The sequence below is a fragment of the Callospermophilus lateralis genome, chromosome 8 (genome assembly GCF_048772815.1).
Source record: "Callospermophilus lateralis isolate mCalLat2 chromosome 8, mCalLat2.hap1, whole genome shotgun sequence".
Classification (NCBI taxonomy): Eukaryota; Metazoa; Chordata; class Mammalia; order Rodentia; family Sciuridae; genus Callospermophilus; species Callospermophilus lateralis.
Genome location: NC_135312.1, coordinates 95,011,153 through 95,031,480, shown reverse-complemented (window position 1 = coordinate 95,031,480; position 20,328 = coordinate 95,011,153). Strand labels below are relative to the sequence as shown.

At 34.5% G+C, this 20,328-nt stretch overlaps 1 protein-coding gene across 1 annotated transcript in view; it reads right to left on the bottom strand.

Annotated features, from left to right (window-relative positions):
• Positions 1 to 20,328, bottom strand: part of Stpg2 (sperm tail PG-rich repeat containing 2) — a 521,628-nt gene that overhangs the window by 388,216 nt on the left and 113,084 nt on the right. The window contains exons 7-8 of the mRNA XM_076864073.1: positions 8,871 to 8,978; positions 4,275 to 4,434 (exon numbers count right to left, since the gene is read on the bottom strand). Of these exons, the coding sequence (XP_076720188.1) occupies positions 4,275 to 4,434; positions 8,871 to 8,978 (268 nt within the window). The remainder of the gene's footprint in view (positions 1 to 4,274; positions 4,435 to 8,870; positions 8,979 to 20,328) is intronic.

Genomic DNA, 20,328 nt, shown 5'->3' with positions numbered 1-20,328 from the left:
CAATGACTTTACAACCTGACAATGGATGCAAAGCCAGAGCAACCTCAAGACTTCTCAAAATGGACTTGAGGATACTGATGTTGATGACTTGACAAAAATGTTATGGGAGGCTGAAGAAAAAATTGCTCATATAACAGTAGAAATTTAGCAAAACTCATATTTGATTTAATAAAGAAAATACCAAAGAACAAGTAAATTCTAACTAAAAAAATTTCCAGGCTGAATGTCAATATGTTAGTAGTTGCTTTTATCCACATATGAGAAGACATGGATAGAACAAATTGAATTTAAAGTTAAACACTTTAACTTTTTACTTTTCAAGCAGAATTTATAGAAAATAAAAAGGAATAAGGATTTTCTGAATTTTAAAATAATGTTTTTCATTCCTAGCCTCTCTAGACAACAAAAATCTCTTAAAGGAACAAGTGGCTTGAGGGAAAAGACCAAAAGCAAGATTTGTCTGTTGCCCCAGTCTGGCTAGGCACAAAATAACTGAGCCACCACAAAAACTTGTAGATTCCAACAGCAACTCTTTATTCCCATGCATGTTCTGGGAAAATACACTCCCTCCACCGGGCTCTCCGTACCAATACTCTCAGAACCCCAGGAGAACTCAATGGGAACTCAAGGAGTGGGCGCCTGAGGCAGCAGAATACGCCCTATTCCCAGCAGGATCCACCCTAATCCTGGAACCGCCCTAACCCATCAGGATCCACCCTAAACCTGGAGCCACCCTAATCCAGCAGGATCCACCCTAAACCTGGAGACACCCTAATCCCTGAGCAGGGACACCTTTCAAATAAAAAATGCCATGCATTATTCTTACTTGGCTATGGCTCTCAGCAGTCTGTAAAACTCTTTGTTAAAGTTTCAGAAAGATTTAGGGTGGTGCTTTATAGAATCATTCAACTAAATAAAAGAGTTTATGAGAATCTTAGATCCACTTGACTATGACAATAGAGCTTCTAAGAATTTAAGGATGTTCAAACAAGCTGCCTCAAAGTAGAAAAAGACTTTTACCATAAAATATATGTGACTTTGTCTAATAGATTTTATTATAATTTAATACAATAAAAAACTCACAAAATTTTTATAAGCAATTTAACCAAGGTTAAGAAAGATATATTAACTGGACAAAATGAAAAGTAGCTTATTCATCTACAGGTAGGAAGAAGACTGAGAAAGTTCTAGCTGTGAATACAGCCTATTTCTCATAGAAAGGAAGGATGAATTAGGGGATACAAACAAGAGCCCAAAAGGTAAAACTAGAAACCATGGAAAACCATTCCTCTCTGGTCTAACTCAGCTCAAATGAAGAAAATAGCAATCTGTATCTGGTTATATTTCAGAATTATGATGTGACTGCTGTGGACTTACAGTTTTCTCCTTTTTACATAGGTGTATCTAGAACAATTTCTCTCTCTCTCTCTCTCTCTCTCTCTCTCTCTCCCCCTCACCCTTGTATGTTAGATGAAACAACACATTTCTTGTTTTATAACTCTTCTGACAGAGAGGAGTCATCCTCAAAATGAGGCATATTAAGCTATAATCAAGATCCTCACCTACACCTGATTTAGATGACAAGATCCCAGAATCCAAGATCAGGCCATAATCGCATAGGGCTTTAGAGTCCTTGAGAAGAAGGGATGGACGCATATAGGAAGAATTCACATACTTTGTGGTCAGAGAGTAGACTATATAGTAGATTAAATATAGCTATAAATTGTTTGCTACTCCTATCACTGAGAGATAAAGTTTCACATCTTTGCCTTTAGTATGTGCTGCACTGAGTGATATGATTGACTGATAGAATGCAGAAGAGGGGATATCATGGGTGTGCTATGGTTGAGTCAATAAAAGCCTTGCAGCATCTAGCCAAGGCATTTTGGGGGGAGGAGGATTCACTCAGGTGAACTTAGGGGGTACTTTATCACTGAGCTACATCCTCAGGCCTTTATATATATATATATATATATATATATATATATATATATATATATATATATATATATATATATATAATTTTAATTTTGAGACAGGATCTTACTAAGCTACTTATTGACCAAGTTGCTACGGCTAGCCCCAAAATTGTCATCCTCCAGCCTCATACTCCTGAATCACTGGGATTACAGGCATGTGCCACAATGCCTGGCTCTAGCCATGTATTGTGGGGCCATGACACCATTGAAAAGTCAGACATGATGAAGCTATGACAGTCCCACTGGAGACCTGCATTCTCGTCTTCTCAAAAAATGAGATATAATACAAATGTTTTATTTTTAAGCTATTCTTTAATACAGCAGTAGATAATTAGAACTATAGGATAAAAATTGTACATATTATGTTAGTTCTATATTCTTAGCTCTATATACTAGAATAACCATTGAAAATATCAGAAAATGTGCTCTATCTGATGTGTGTGAGGGGTAAAAATTTGCTCCCAAAATGTAGGCTCTCTATTCGCCTCATTGATTGTTTCTTTTGCTGAGAAGAAACTTTTTAGTTTGATCCCACCCATTTATTGATTCTTGGTTTTAATTCTTGCACTAGAGGTGTCTTATTTAAGAAGTTAGGGCCTGATCATGTGGATGATGAAGATTAGGGCCTACTTTTTCTTCTATTAGACGCAGAGTCTCTGGTTTAATTCCTAAGTCATTGATCTACTTTGAGTTGAGTTTTGTGCATGGTGAGAGATAGGGATTTAATTTCATTTTGTGGCATATGGATTTTCAGTTTTCCCAGCACCATTTGTTGAAGAGGCTATCTTTTCTCCAATGCATGTTTTTGGCTCCTTTGTCTAACATAAGATAATTGAATTTTGTGGGTTAGTCTCTGGTGTCCTCTATTCTGTACCATTGGTCTACTAGTCTGTTTTGGTGCCAATACCATGCTGTTTTTGTTACTATTGCTTTTAAGTATAGTTTAAGATCTGGTATAGTGATGCCACCTGCTTCACTCTTCCTGCTAAGGATTGCTTTAGCTATTCTGGGTCTCTTATTTTTCCATATGAATTTAAAGCCAAATACCAACAAAACAAATAATAGAATCAATAAATGAGACAAGACCTGAACAGAGACTTCCCAGAAGATGATATACATTCAATCAACAAATATATGAAAAAATGTTCATCATCTCTAGCAATTAAAGAAATGTGAATCAAAACTACTCTAAGATATCATCTCACTCCAGTCAGAATGGCAGCTATTATGAAGACAAACAACAATAAGTGTTGGAGAGGATGTGGGGAATAAGGTACATTCATACAGTGCTGGTGGGACTGCAAATTGGTGCGGCCAATATGGAAAGCAGTATGGAGATTCCTTGGAAATCTGGTAATAAAACCACCATTTGACCCAGCTATCCGTCTCCTTGGTCTATACCCAAAGAACTTAAAAACAGCATACTACAGGGACACAGCCACATCAATGTTTATAGCAGCACAATTCACAACAGCTAAACTGTGGAACCAACCTAGATGCCCTTCAGTAGATGAATGGATTAAAAAAATGTGGCATATATACACAATAAAATATTACTCAGCAATAAAAGAGAATAAAATCATGGCATTTTCAGGTAAAGGTTGGCATTGGAGAAGATAATGCTATGTGAAGTTAGCCAATCCCCCCCAAAAAAACAAATGCTGAATGTTTTATCTTATATAAGGTGACTGACTTATAGTGGAGTAGGGAGGGTGAGCACGGGAGGAATAGATGAACTCTACATAGGGTAAAGGGTTGGAAGGGGAGGGGAGGGGGCTGGGGGTTAGCAAGGATGGTGGAATGTGATGAACATCATTATCCAAAGTACATGTATTGGTGAACATACTTTATATACAACCAGAGATATGAAAAATTGTGCTCATTATGTGTAACAAGAATTGTAATGCATTCCACTGTCATTTATTTTTTAAAAAATCAATAAAAAAGAAAATATCAGAAAATGTGATTTGATATAAATAAATGTTTTAACAAAAATGAATATTATGAATTATATTTATATCTATATCTATTAATCCACCAAGATGAAATTAGGAGATTTACTGAGTAAAGAAAAACAGTTTCAAATTACAATTAAGGTGTGTGACATATTAAAAGTGAAATCTAAATAAAACTGTACTTTATTTTGACTTATATGTGTTTAGTGCATAGTTGATGCTTAAAAAAATGTTAACTTAAAATGATAATCACCAATTGTACTCTCTGGTGCTTCCATCTTGTTAAGAATATTGAGCTACATAAAAGTAAAGAGTAGAAATATATGGATTAATTACTAACCTGGCATTTCCGCTGCCTTGCAGTCCTCTATGAATCGGGCGGCTCTTTGACCAAATGGGGTATTTTTCTGTCCTGATGTTTTCTTTGAGTACTTGAGAGCTGTTCTAATTTCATTATATGTGCCAGGAGCTGGGGTGATTGATTTAATAGGTACAAATCTCTAGTGAAGAACAGGAAAATATGCCATTGAGAAACTATAGAACATTTTGATACTTCACAAGTTAAAAGCTAAGCTACTGAGTATATAACATCAGAGTTTAATTTATTTATTAATGGAGTGAAGAAAATGTAGATGAATTAAGATCTTACACACATCAAAACAAAATATATAGCTTTTAATCAAATTCCTATATACTAATATAGTAATATATTAAATGCCTTACCAAGGCATATAAACTTCTAGAAAGGAATAATCTCAATATGATATTCTAAATGATAGTATATGAACAATTTCAACATTTAAAAATTCTGAAAATTAAGATCATAAATAAAAACTATATGATCTAATATGATTGCTTTAAGTGAACAAATTACACTATATTATCAATGTTTCTCAACACACATATTCAATTAATACAACAATATTATTAAGCATCTTAAGAAAAATAAAATCTTATATTCAAGTGGCTTATAAATTCAGCTTAACTAATAAATTTACTAACATTAAATATATACATATGTGTGTAACTATGAACTCATAAAATACTCATAAAAAGTATATTACTTTTTAACTTTTTATTTTAAAATAACTTTGAGTTTCACAAAAAGGTTTTAAAAATTTAAAAATACAGAAAATAACTATAGGAAGTTTACCTTGTTTCACCTAATTCTAACTTGTTACACCATTTGGTTTTTTTATTTATGTATCCTCTCTCTTTTTGTCTACCAGCTTCCCCCCCCTCTCTCTCTCTCTCTCTCTCTATATATATATATATGCACACACACATATATATATACATATATATACACATACACACACGTATGTGTGTATATTCACATACATGAAAAAATATATATGCATTGATCCTTCACCTCTAAACACACACACACACACACACACACACACACACACACACACACATATATATATGAAAAATAGGAATGTTTCCTTATATATTATAGTACAGTTATTAAATTCAATAAACATATCAATGATATAATACATCTGATCTACCATTCATAATCCAAACTGGTCCAAAATGCCTATACTGATTTTAACCATGATATACATGATCTCATATGGGATCAGATATTGCTCTTAGACATCATGTCTTTTTAGCCTCCTTTAATGCAAAGATATTTCCAAAGCTTTTCTTTGTGTTTTGAGACTTTTAACATCTTGGGAGAACATTGTGTTCCCCCCTTTGGTACAATAAACCTTTCTTATTTGGAATTTATCCTAGGGTTCCCCATGATTATATCCATATTATGTATTATTGAGAAGAACAGGAAATAGATGATATTGCTTTCTAAGGCTATCTTATTTGGAGATACATGATAGTCTCTTATCCTCACCATTGATTTTAGTTTTGATCAAATCCAATACTCCCTCTACATTTATCAGCAAGCACTCAGTAGTCTACTGTAAGCAAGAGATCTGCCTTCTTCTCCAATTATTTTTTCATTATTTAATCTATTTACTTATCTTTTTATTGTCCAAATCGTCTCAAGGATGCCATTCTAATGATTTATAACTCATTGCTGAACTTTGGAACAGTGGTGGGGATGAGGAAGGTTTCAAGTTAGTTCCTTTGTACCTATGATATACTCTCATTTTTTATTTGTTTCTTAAAACTCACTTTCTGATACAATAAGATATTACAGATTCACCTTCTTTCTACATTAAAATCAGTCATTTTTCAGAAGAATCCTATTCTGTTTAATGGGGAATAAAATTAGTGACCAAGATCCAGGTATTAGAAATTCTCCTTGATACTGGGGTGTCTCTGTTCCTTGATTCATTTATCAGACCAAGCTACAAAAATATAGATACCTATATATACACGTACACATAGATACATACATACACATATAAGTGCATGCATATATATATGTACATATATATTAGAAATCATAAATTCACATCAAAATCTTCCATTCATATCTATCCCACAGGTTCTTTTTCCACATCCCCCAATCCATATTTGTACACACCTTTTCTGCATTAAAAGTTCACAATAACAATTATTTTGCTTAAAACTGTGCTACCTCTATAATGATTGTTTTATCCATACCATTCCAATATACCAACCTACTGAAAATAGTTCAGAATTTGTCTTCAATGCTAAACTAACTACCCATTCCTCCAATCCCATCCAAGACTGATATAGTCACATACTGTGGATAGCTGGATTATTCCTTCTTCCCCCAACCCTCCCCTTTTTCAATCTGGTTAAAGGAATTCATTTGGAATACAATCACTCATTTACTTCCATTTTCTTTCAGTTCCAGAGGTGTTTTTTTATCCTTGTCTATTCTTACTGATTCATTTTCATTTTTTAATGTATGAAACATTGACATGCCTCCAAAAGACAAAATATATATTCATAAAAAATAAAAATATGAAAAAGAAGTATTGCTTTCTTCCATTTATATTCTGTCCCATGGGATGCTGAACTACTGACAAAAAAAAAGTGCCTCAATTTGTAACATTTTCTGATTTCCATGAAGTAAATATGCCCAAAGCAATGGCTAATTTCATACTACCAACATAAAAGCAATCAATTTACAAAATCATAGAAAATTAACCATTGGCTTCTGAAACAGTACAAGTAAGCTACAGTACACCAGTGTTTCCACTATATCTCCTTACCACCCCTTATAAGTAATCATTGTCAATGCTTTCTGATTTATTATTATTGTATATATATAAAGAAAATCGGTTATTTGTATGCCTTCCTATTCTTCCTTCTTACTTACACAAGGTAAGTATTTCAAATGTGCTCTTTTTTACTTTGTAAAGCAAGTAAATATTAACATTATCAAAAATAATTTATTACTGTAAGTATCAAAAAGAGCTATTTAAATTTTTTCTAAATACCATCTTATTATTCATATGTCAAATATAATGTTTAAAAATAATCATCCCAAACCCCAGATGCATACTAGAATCACTTGAGGTATTAAATATTGGTACCTGGGCCCTATCCTAGACCAACTGAATCATTCTTTGTGAGAAAGAGTAGAAAGGCAGGTTAGCACCTGGGCATGTGAATGTATTAAAATCTCCCCAGGTATTTCTAATGCACATCCAGAGCTGAGAACCAGTGTTATAAAAGTATGTTTGAAAAATTAATACTTGAAGAAGTAATGTAATCTAGTACATTCATGTAAAATACTGAACAAATTCCTTAATCAATTATTAAATTGTCCCAGAAACATATCTGTCTTTATTCCTATAATCAGAAATTCTGTGTCCTAAGTCTACATTGTTAATGGCATTATTTAGCTGCTCATGTTCAATTAAACACTAAGGTTATCTCTATCAGATAGTCATGATTGGTATTAACTTCTCCACATCTTTCACCTAACCATTATTTGTTTCTACATATCTTCTTAAACAATACTGATATCATTTTTTTCTTTTCCATTTCTGAAAATATATTTAAAATATGATAGTTGCCAATTGATAAAAAATTAGGGATATATGTAATAAACAAAAATAACTTAAATAGAGAGTGCTAGCTACAAAACTATATTTATTTTAAAAAAATCAAGAACACATATACACACAGAAACAACAATAACAACAACAAAAAAAAACCCTGTCCCCCACAGACCCATCGTGTGTAATGCCTTAAGTACCATTAAGTTGCTCAAGGCAGAAACCTAATGTTCATTCTTGATTCTTCCCTGTCCCTCACTATAACATCTAACCCATTAAAAAGACATCTTAATTATATCTACAAAATATACCTGCAATCCATATACTTGTCTCCCAGGAGATGTCTCTTAAGTAAAATAAAACCAAAGCAGTCATCTATACTCAGCTGAAGGTTAATAACCTTCTCAAGTTAAATAACATAATCAGAACTCTATACAGATATAAGTATCACAATTACCTTGGTCTAAAGGCTGCTACATTTAAAATGTTGCCAGTATTTTAACAGTCTTGCCTAAGAAATATCTTATCAACCTTCAAGATCCCTTAGTATATTCCTTGGAGAATATAAAATGGTTACTGCAGAATATATGATATAACTGCAGCATCATTAAGGAGGTCCCAGAGGCAGTTGTAGATATGACCTATGGCCAGGCTCCACAGAACTTACTCTGAAAAATATGCATGACCTCATAGGTTACATATTCATCAGCAAAGTACATTTTAAAATTCAGAGTAAAATAGACCTTTCTTATAATCTGAATTGAATGCTTACATATGCAAATTTGCTTAATTCAAATATTCACCTTCTAATCTTATTTTACTTCATTTTACCCATGTTTTTAGGCATTATGTTTTGCCCAGACCATGTCCACTTCCAATTTGCTTAAAGACCACTTTTACTTTCATAATCTTCTTAAACACCACTGAATTTGTTGCTTGCCTCACATTATGCCTATTAGACTCTATATATGAAAATGGCTACAGACCATTACCTGAGATTGAGAAAGAAAAGCAGGGGATGTATCATTTACATTCGGTGTCACACTTTCAGTCTTCTCAAATTGACTTTTAATGTCATATCTTCCAGGCCCTGGTACTCCCTAAATTACAGAAAGAAAGAAATACATGTTCTCATTAAGAAAGGATCTATATAGAACCTAAGGGAAGAGTTGAATAAATATCTGAACCAAAGCAACAGAGTTTTTAAGCAAATTCCTATATGATATTACCAAAGCACTTCATTAAAAGCTAAGCCAGAACAAACTTCTTAAGAGCAACAAAAAAGAAAATTTTTCTTAGCAAAGCTACCCTTAAATCTGAAACACTACCTGAAACTTTGCTGCCCTCTACTGATAAATCTCAGAAAAAATCATTCACCTCTTTACATGATTAAATATTAAAATGAAGAAATATTTTTACATGACTTCTATAATTCTTCCACGTAAAAGTACACAATTAGATTTCTCATAAAAAATTTACTGTCTGGTTAGGGCTAAGTGTAGAGTTCCTGCTCAGCATGTCCAAGGCCCTGGGTTCAATCCTCAACAACAACAAAAATTTTGCTCTTTTCAATTTCCATTAATCTATAGCCTGCAGTTTTTTCCAACACATTAGCTTTATGAAACATTTTAAGCACAAATGTTTGATGTACCACATTAAGCTTTTAGCTAAAATAGATGAACAATTAATTCTGTAAATCCTGAGACTAAGTTCTTTATTATTTCTTATTTTTTTATTGGTGCATTATAATTATAGAATTCGCTATGCCATATTCATACATACACATAATTTGATCAATCTCAATCCCCAGTACCATTCTTTCCCTTCCAATCCCTATCTTCTTCCTGGCCCACTTACTCAACTCTACAGATCTCCCTTTTATTATTATTATACTATATATATATATATATATATATATATACATGTATACGTGTGTATATATATGTATGTATATGTATATATATGTATATATGTGTGTATATGTATATATATATATACATGTGTGTATATGTATATGTATATATATGTATATATACATGTGTGTGTGTATATATATATGTGTATGATATATATATATATATATATATATATATATATATGTATATATATATATATGAGATTCATTGGGGCATATTCTTAAATGAACATAACAAAACGTAACAAAATTTAGTAAATTTTTTTCCCTAATATTCCCTATGACCTGCCCTCTTCCCTTTGATATCTCCTTTCTATTTTCATGAGATCCCCTTTTTTAATTCCTTTTTATTTATTTTTTCTTTCACTAGCTTCCACCAAAGAGCACATTCAATCCTTGAATTTTTTGATTTGGCTTATTTTACTTAGCATGATTTTCTTGGGTTTCAATAATCAACAACAAATGACAGAATTCATTCTTCTTCATGTTTGGGTAAAACTCCATTGTTTATATATTCCACATTCTTTTTTCATTCTTCTGTTGACAGGAACCTAGAGTGGTTGCATAACTTGGCTATTGTAAATTGAACTGCTATAAATACTGGTAGGCATGTATCATTAAAGTATTCTGACTTTAGTACTTCTGGATAAATACCAAGAAGTGAGATAGATAGATCATATGGTGATTCCATTCCTAGTCTTTGGAGGAATCTCCATACTGCTTTCCAAAATGCTTGTACTAATTTGCAGTCCCACCACTAAGTATTAGTGTACTCTTTTGCGCATATCTTGCCAGCAATTATTGTTATCTGTATTCTTGATGTTTGCCATGTAACTGGAGTGAAATTAAATCTCTATAGTTTTGATTTACATTTCCCTGATTGCTAAGGATGTTGAATTTTTCATATATTTATTGGCCAATTGTATTTCTTCTTTTGAAAAATAAGTGTTTAATTTGTCCATTTATTAAATAGGTCATTGTTTTGGTTTCATTTTTTGTTGTTTTGTTTTGTGTGTGTGTGTGTGTGTGTGCGCGCGCATGCACATGTCAAGTTTTTTGAGTTCTGGATATTAATACCCTGTAAAGGAGTATCTAGCAAAGATTTATTCCATTAAAGAATGCAGGCATTCTTTTAATGCTTGTACTTGTTCCTTTTGCTGCTCAGACATTTTTTAATTTGATTCTGTCCCACTCATAGATTCTTGACTTTACTTCTTGAGCTTTGAGAATCTTATTAAGAAAGTCAGCTTGCAGAAATATGTTAAAGTGTTAACTCTGCATTTTCTATGGGCAGTTGCAGTGTTTTTGCTCTAACTTCTAGGTCCTTGAAACACTTTGAATTGATTTTTGTGCAGGATGAGAAAAGGGTATGTATTAGGAAGTATTGTCTTATGTAGTGAGGTGAACCAATACTTGGGAAATAAATATTTACTATCATTACATCTTCTTGTTGAATTGTTCCCTTTACCAGTATTATGACATTTCTTGTCTCTTCTGATTGTTTTTTGCTTGAAATCTGCATGCATTGTCTGGTATAACAATAGCTATTCCTGCTTATTTTCTGACTCTATTTGCATAAAATATATTTTTCTACCTGTTTACTTTCAGTCTGTAAATTTATTTGCCTATCAATCTCTTGCAAACAGCATAGGGTTGGGTCATTGTTTTTTGTTGTTTTTGATGTGTGTTTTATTTTATTTGTGGTACTATGGATTGAACCCAGGGGTGCTCTACCACTGAGCTACATCCTCAGCCCTTATTTTACAAGACAGTCTTCCTAAGTTGTACCAGCTGACCTCAAACTTGAAATACTCATGACTTAGTCTCTTAAGTATCTGGGATTTCAAGTATGTATCACCACACACAGCCAAGTCATGTTTTTAATCACTCTGCCACTCTATGTCTTTTAATTGGAGAGTTGAAATCATTTTCATTCAGAGTTATTATGAAGAGATATTTTATTACTGGCCATTTTTACTTCCTTCATATATTTAATGTGATCTCAATTTTCATTTTTTAAATTGTTCTAGTAAGCTTCATTATTTCTGAAGCTTTGGGGTTTCTTTTAAGAATTTTCTGTAGTGCTGGCTTATTGGTTAGAAATTCTTTTTATTCATCTTTATCTTGGAAAATATTTATTTCTTCTTTGATTCTAAATGATAGCTTTTGGAATACAGCAACCTTGGCTGGCAATTGTTTTCTTTCAGAGTTTGGATTATCTCACTGAAAACCCTCCTGGATTTCAGAGTCAGAACTGAAATTCTAAATATAACCTGATTGGTTACCTCTAAATGTGACCTGATATTTTTCTCTTGCAGCTTTTAATATTCTATCCTTATTCTCTTTTAGACATTTTGATTATAATGTGTCTTAGAGAGGTTTTTTAATCTTATCTATGTGGGGTTCTATTCCATTCCTGTAGGTGGATGTCCATCTCATTCCTAAGCTTTGGAAATTTGCCTTTTACATCACTGAAAAGATTCTTAATTTCATGACTGTGTATCTCCATGCCCTCTTCAATCCTAATGACTCTTAAAGTTGGTCTCTTAATGTTTTCCCATGGTTCTTGTATATTCTTATCATAGTCTTTTATTAGTTTTTCTTTACCGTTTACAGAGTGCTCAAGTTCATAGACCCTTTGAGGACTGCAGTTCTCTTTTCGGAAAAATCTAATCTCTTGTTAATGCTTTCAACTAATTTTTTAACTTTATTTATTGTGTCTTTCATATCCAAGAGTTCTAATTTCTATTCAGAATATCTATGTTGAAATAGTCTTTCACCTCCTATATTTTCACCCTTAATTCATTGCTCAGATAACCTTTTAGTTAATTATTTTAATAATCAATTTTTGTAGTCTTTCTCAGGAATTTCATTCCCTTCAATATCTGTGGATTCTTTTTGTAGTACTGTAAATTTGGATTGGGGTGGAGGCTTGTTTGCCTGTTTTCTCATGTTTTTCGAGGTCTTAAATTTCTGAATTTCTTAAAGTATTTTGGTCACAGCAATAAAAAGCTGACTAATATAACCCAGTACATCCCTAGCACCTCTCAGGAAAACAGGTAACAAACAAGATAAATGAATAATATAAAACAGTAAAGTAAATACCAGTGCCTACTATCAGATCTACAACACTAGTTACCATAAAAAAAGTGAAATGAAAGTGTCAGAAATTAACAGTAGCAACAATAAATAGCTATGAATTAGATCCACTGAAGTGAACATCACGTGTTAATTACTACACCCACAATACTAATACAGCAGGTATCAACTATGCCTTCCATAGTACTAATAACTACAACAACATAAATGGTGAGGACAGGAATAGTTCTGAAAGATTATAAAATTATAGTTCACTAAGGGAAAAGAAAAGGAGTTGGAAGACAAAAGAAAGTTTGGAATATTCAAAATACAAATAGAAGAGTATAGGTAGCAGGTGACAGCTATAAAGGAGGAGAAAAATAGTTTAAAAAAAGCAAAATAAATAAAGGTAATGAAAAGGAAACAAGTTCTATGCATGTATAACTATAAAACAATCAGTACAAGAACACCAAAAAAAAAAAAAAAAAAAGAGGCGATTCTTAATGCAAAATTAAGGATCGTCTCTACTGAGGTAGTCAAAACCTTTGGATATTCATTGCCTTTGACAGACTGCTCTTCTTTTCATTTCTTCTTGGGCTATTTACTCCTTAGAAAGAGCAAGGACTGGGGATGAGAAACTCTTCTGCTTTTTGTGTTGCTCATTGAGCTGCCACCTGGAGTGCCCTGGAACAGAAGCTGGTTGAGATAGCTCTCAGTTTCTCTCTTCAGCAGAACAGGTATGATATAATGGGAAGAATTGACATTTGGAGTTTTGACCAGAGACTAAATTGATGATCTCTGTTACAGAATTCTAAATGAGAACCTCTGGCAGCTAGGATTTGGCTCTGGTCAGACCTTTGGAACTTTGTTGGGTTGTATCTGCTACAGAGAGAATAGATCAACATATCCGTAGGGCTGCACAGATTCCAATCTCTGGTGGACCTCAGTGCCTCACCTCACTGCAAGAACTCTAGTTATAGGGCAAAATTAACCCTCCACCATTCATGTACAATCCACCATAAATCTAGTTTTCCCAGGAATAGACTCTAAGTGTAATCGCAACCACCTTTTCAGTTTCTGGACCTTCTTCAGCTGGTCATGTGAGCTGCAAATTGCAGAGGGAAAGAGAGTGGCACTCCCCTACATATCTCTGACCTGAATCCCTCTGGGTACAATTTTCTTAGTACCTGTTTCCACCATGTTCTGCTAGGTAAGCAGTAGGCCACCTGATATGCAACTGCCTGGAAAGTATAGCAGTATTTGCCATAATCTTCTGGGCTCCTGCAGTAGCAAGCTGTAGTGTGGACTCAAAATAGTTCCAAACTTTAGCTCTCTGCTTGCCAATTCAGAAACACAGAGCAATTTTTGAATATCAGTTCTCTATGCAGCCTCTAGTTAAACTAAGTTCCAATTATTCTTGTGTTCTATAGGTTTTCCCCATACCAAATTTGTCCACTGTTTTTCTATTTCAGTTTGTGTTACACTACTGCTACCACCAGCTTGGTTCCAGAGTCCTATGTTCAAAGAACCCAGATTTCTGTGTCTTTATGATTCTCTAATTGTCCAATATTGAATTGCAGTGAAGTTACTCTGTCACCACCTCACTAAGAAGCAGTACTCTGACTGCTTGAATCCAAACCATAGAGCAATTGGAAAGTGCAGTGTAGGGCATCCCAAAATGGCTATATTTAGGATCCCTAAGGTTTCCAACAGGTTATGTTTTTAGTCTACAGCCAAGGTCATGAACACCCTGATTCAGTATATGTACTCAACGTCATAAACATTTGCTTTTGAGCATGCAGCTGTTGGCAATATGCCTTCTTCATATGGCTTGCATATTAAAAAACTATTAAATGGTTCAGGGGGTTAAATGAAACTGGCTGGGGCTAAATAAAGATAGAGCTGGAGACTAGGGGTCGCTGCCACCTTTAAATAAAGAACATCTACTCTCTCAACTGCACCTTGCATCTTCTTCCACCTCCTGGGATCCTGAATCTGTTCCCTGACAATTGTTGTAGTTGGCTGAATCCCATAAGGGTGAGCAATACCTCAACCCTGGCAGACAGGAGAGACCTATGGCCACCAACCAACATAAACACTTCGCTATGGAGGTCCTATTAGCATATACTCCTCTGGAGAGTTGGGATATAATGGATGGATTCCCTGTGAGCATAGAGAGGACCTCTGATTGCCCTGAAAGTGAACAAGGAATCAACAAATCAGACTGTAAATAGAGTGGCAGATCCCAAGCAGTGGCCTGGAGTGAAGGAGAAAGATGAGTGCGGTGACCAGCGTAGTCAATCAAGCAGGTTCCAGCAAGAGGCGAAGGGGGATAAGAAAAATAAAGACTCACACACGTATAGATGCTTTTGAAGATACAGCTGTGGTCAGGTGGAGCTGATGGAGAAGCATGTGGAAAGAGTTATGCCAGCAATCTTTATTTATATATGTCTCATTAACAGATTAAAGACTATGCATTATTCTTTGTATTCAGGAAAAGTTTCAGGGCTAGCACCATTATGCAGCTTATTCTGCAGTTATATTCTACAGTTGTGTTGTGCAATGTTAGAAGTTTTGTGTAGTTCTAAAGAAAGTCCATTGTTTAAAGTTACTGTTAGGGGAGCAGTTTCAGGAATAGCAGAACTTGTGAAACATTGTGGTTGTCTAGCAGGAGAGTTTCTCTATTCCCAGGAGCTATGTGCCTAAGATCAAGATCCAGGCTAATAGGACTCTAGCACAGAGTCTCCTCATGCTGGGCATTACCACAGCAGCTAGGCAGCCTGCACCTTTGCACAGAAATATCCCCAGGCACCAAGCATGCCATATCCATGAGATCATCAGAGACCCCAATCTCAGACACTGCTCTCCCATTCTCTGTCACAGCTCTCCACACATCTGTGTCACAGATAGACACTTCACAACAGCAGTGCAGACAAGATGGAGATGGACTGATGTGCAGCATGCATGGCCATTGGGGCCTGACTTAAATGATTCTTTCAGTTTTGAGAGCAAAAACTGATGTAGCTTAACCAGAGACTGCCAAGATGAAGGAGTGGCAAGATAAAAAAGAGACCTTGGAAGGCAGCATATGGTTGCTAGAGGAGGATCTTTATGCCTTGAAAATGTCCCTTGGCCTCCCTCATAGTGCTTATGGAATCTGAAAAGGACAAGGAAGAATAACACCTACAATCCTGGCCAATGGTAATACATAAAATGAAAGAGCAGCAACTTATGGCTCCAATAGGCAGCTACTGACAGGGCCAGCCCAGGTAATCAAGTTCATCACTTTCTACCTGTCAAGCAGAGTTAGTAGACTTGGGAAAATAATTTGGACAGAGGCCAACAAAGCTCCCAACTGCTTTCTTATTATGCCTGTAAAAGTCAAGGCTTCTGGGAGCCCCATGTGCTTTATGTTATTGGTCCTGTACAACCATGTGACTTAGATGTACTAGGAATCAACAAGAGCCAAGAAAACTCAGATATGCTAGAAGCCAGCACAAGCCAACAGAGAGAGCCCAAGTGTTCCAGGATCTGGGCAAAGGCCAAAGGAACGCCCAAATGTGCTAGGAATTGGCAAGGGCCAAGTCAACAGGTACAAGACACTTCAGGAGGTTGTAGGACTTGTTACCTATGTAGGAAAACCAGAAACAAGCCTATACCTTGAAGGTAAGACACCTATTCTGTTTAGTGTTTGGTACACTAAAGTCTCCAGCCATGAACAACCACATATGTAGACAGGGGTAACTGTGGAGTCACAGTTAGACACTGTCTGGTTTGGTATTTTTACAAGACAAAATTGCTGAGCTATACATTGTCTGGAAATGAAATCAAATTAAGTAACCCCCACAGTGATATGTACAACAGTTTGTGATGTATTCGGGGCAAGTTCTTTAGTAAGAGTTCTGGGTGCTAGGCCACCAGCAACGAGTGACAACTATAGGGCATGTTACTGGCCATGACTAGAAAGAAAAAAAAAAAATGTGCTAGAAGTTGGCAGGGGCCAGATGACTACCCCAGTGAATGACAAAGCAGATGTTTGGCTAGAAAGGGGTGGTTAAAGCAGACATCTCCCACTGACCTGGTGACTTGGTTGCACCATTGCCTATAGCATGCATATGTGAAACCTATGTGGAATATAGTCAAACAATGGGGTATACCTTTAACATAGAGGCCCCGGGAGAGGCCTACTAGGCATGTGTGGCTTGTACTCTGGAGTATCCACACCCCCAATGCCTTGGATCCACAGATGGCCAGGTAATGAGTACACGCATCCACTTAACACAATGGCAGGTTGGCTATACTGGCCCTTTACCAAGGTTGAAGGGGGAGGTTTTTGCTTTGATAACAGTTGGTATAGTGACAGGCTTCTTTGCCTTGCCTTGGTTAAACAAATTTGTATAGTTTTACCTATCAACTTTTAATAAAGTAAGTTTGGAAGAAAATTCTACATAATTCTATGTAGAAAAATAATTTTATTATATATAAACCTATTAAATATGCATCAAAAATAGAAATATAAAGAGCATAACTTAAAATATACACTGTTAACTTATTTTTGTGGAATACTACACATATGGAATAGCTGTCTTTTACCTATGCAGACAGGTATGGTTACAAATAATCAGAAACAAATAAACAAAGATTATGTTCCCACTGTCTTCAACAGTTGTGTAAGTGGTCATTACTATGAATCATAAAGAAAATATTAAAATTTAATATTAGGATAAGTGACTATAGTTAGTCTTAGGGAAAATATTTCACATAAAAGTAAAAATGAGACGCAAGTACTCTACCAACTAAGCCAGGCCCCCACCGCCTGCCCCCAGCTTTTTTCTTTTTTGGTGGTCCTGGGGATTGAACAAATGAAATCATGAATCCTTCAACAAATATTTCCTTTTCCTTGTCTTCTGCTTTTTCATGAAGTTGCTGAAGTTACTGAACTTTGCTTTGTTAAAATAAGATAGAACAATATAATTAGGTATTTTCTTCAAAACAGTTTGACTTTAGAATTTAATAAGAAAATCTGACACAAGCTCCAAAATAGGCTTTGTGAAAACTGACCACTGAAGGGTAGGTCTCTGTACACCATTATAAAGAAGGCATCAAGACCTTGAGAAGACGAAGCCCTTGGCACAGGCTGAAAATGCTGGGGAGCTTACCCTGCTTTTTCAAACTGTGATCAATAAATCACCTGAATTGAAATTGACCTATTTAGGACATTGGCCCCCATCACCCTGAGACCTGGTGAATCAGAATTTTATTATGCCTATGAATCTACTTTAAATAAGCCCCACAGTTGATTCTTGTGCACAATAAAGAATCATAGCCAAGCCCAAAAGGAGTTGATACCACAGCATCATTTCCAAAGAAGGCCCAGATCTTAAGAGTATTTGCCATGGAAACACAGGGTTAAAATTATGGAAACAAGTTTATGACATTTTTCATCTGCAATAAAATAAGAATGGCCTTCTTTCTTTAAAATCTGAAGCATAATTGTCCATTGGATCAGATGTTGTGCTGGCAATCTGGGAGTAGGGAAAGCCCCATATGGCTTTACCTTTATTCCTCTAACATGGAACCATCATCAGTGATGATTATGATTTTCAGCCTTTAAAATACTAAAAACCTTACTTTGTGTAAAGCACTGGTATAAATTAATAAATAAAGCATGAGCTATGCTTTTAAAAAGCTTACACTAAATTACTGGTTTTCAATCCACCCTTTGCACAAGAGTTATCTGGGGGAAAGCGCTCCCCAGTTGATTCTAATGCACAACCAGGATTGAGACTTAAAACTGCTGTCCTCACTCAGTACAATCACTTTTGGGTTACAAAATGGAGAACTTATAATTCCATTATAACTTCTCATCTGTTGGGTGAAATACTTTTATAAAGATTGACTTACTTCATCAATTCTATTTACCTCAAGGAGCAGTTCATATAGAAAAAGTAAAATAAATGCTTTTTCTCATTTGCATTCTCCAATACTCATAAGTGAGTATTTTAAATTTTTAAATTTTAAACTCATGGATTTCAATATTTTAATTAATCTATTGGAGTTGTGTTGCTCATTGATGCTAACATTATCCCATTTTGACCAGTGAATAAATATTTTAATATGTCTCAATTCTTTTCAAATGATCTCAGTAGTCTTTCATACTTTTTTGTTTTCGAGTAGAGTTAGAGATTTCAAGATAGTCATTTAAAAGGCAAAGGTGGAATAAAGAAAGGTGCTTGTGCATTATCTCTGTCTCCCTTTGGACTGCTAAAGCTGGAACATCAATCTTTTGTCCTTATACTCCAAGTTCTCAGGTCTTCCGACTCAGACTGAACCTATACCATGGCTCTCTAGCTCCATAACTCTTGACTTTTCTGCTTCTCTATTTCAAATACAGAAGATACTTTTCAAGATTTGATATTTGCACAGGAACATCATAAAATTATATAGCACCTAAAACTATGCAGTAAACTTTACCTATGATTATTCAAATACTGAACTAAATAAAAAATATTAAAACTAAGGAAACTATAATAATTGCCAAATGTGATTTGGTGCAGAAAGATACAGAAGGAATTCTAATTTTAAGATTTTCATTTATTTCTACATGTTATAGTTTTGTATCTAATTTGTGGATGTCTCAAGTATAATTTAACTGATATCCAAAGTATAATGGAATAATGTTACAGAAAGGGCACAGAAAAGGAAAATCAAGTTTTATTTTTATCAATCTAGGTGTTACCAAAAAAAGGTTTTGTTTTAGCTTAGAGTTTTCTATTGGTCTATAAAATTCTCTGCAATCAACACTTAGATAATGTTTTTAGTTCTTCCTATTGATGATCCTTCTGTCAAATGAGATGTAGAAACATTATTCCCTGTAGTTACTGAGCACCACCCTGTGGCCTGCACTATACTTGATACAATTCTTATGTGATATTTTATCCTTAAAAATCGTGCAAGGTAGACAATACTAGTCATAACTTTTCCCAGTGGAAAAAATAAGATTACTAGAAATTAAGTAACTTATACACAATCAGTAGGGACAGAAATCAAACTAAGATCTGACTAATTATCAAGCCCCTCCTCTTTTTCAATGAGTATTACAAAAGTGCAATACTACAGAAATTATGAAAAGACTAACTAAAAAATATATTAAATGTTCATTGGCCTATTAATAAAAATACATCCTGCTTTATATTTCAGAGCAAAATTTCTTTGGTTGTATATTTATTCTTTTTAAGGTATTTATTGAACTCTCTAATATGTCAGGCACAAGCTAGCTTTAGATGGGTAACAAGATAGATATCTGCCTTCACAAAATGAAAATTCCAGGTAAAAAGACAGACAAATAATAACTAATCACATAAATAACAAATTACAAACTGTAATTAGTGCCACAAAGGATATAAATTGCTGAAATAGAAAATAATACTAGAAGATGGACAGGAAAGATGATTTAT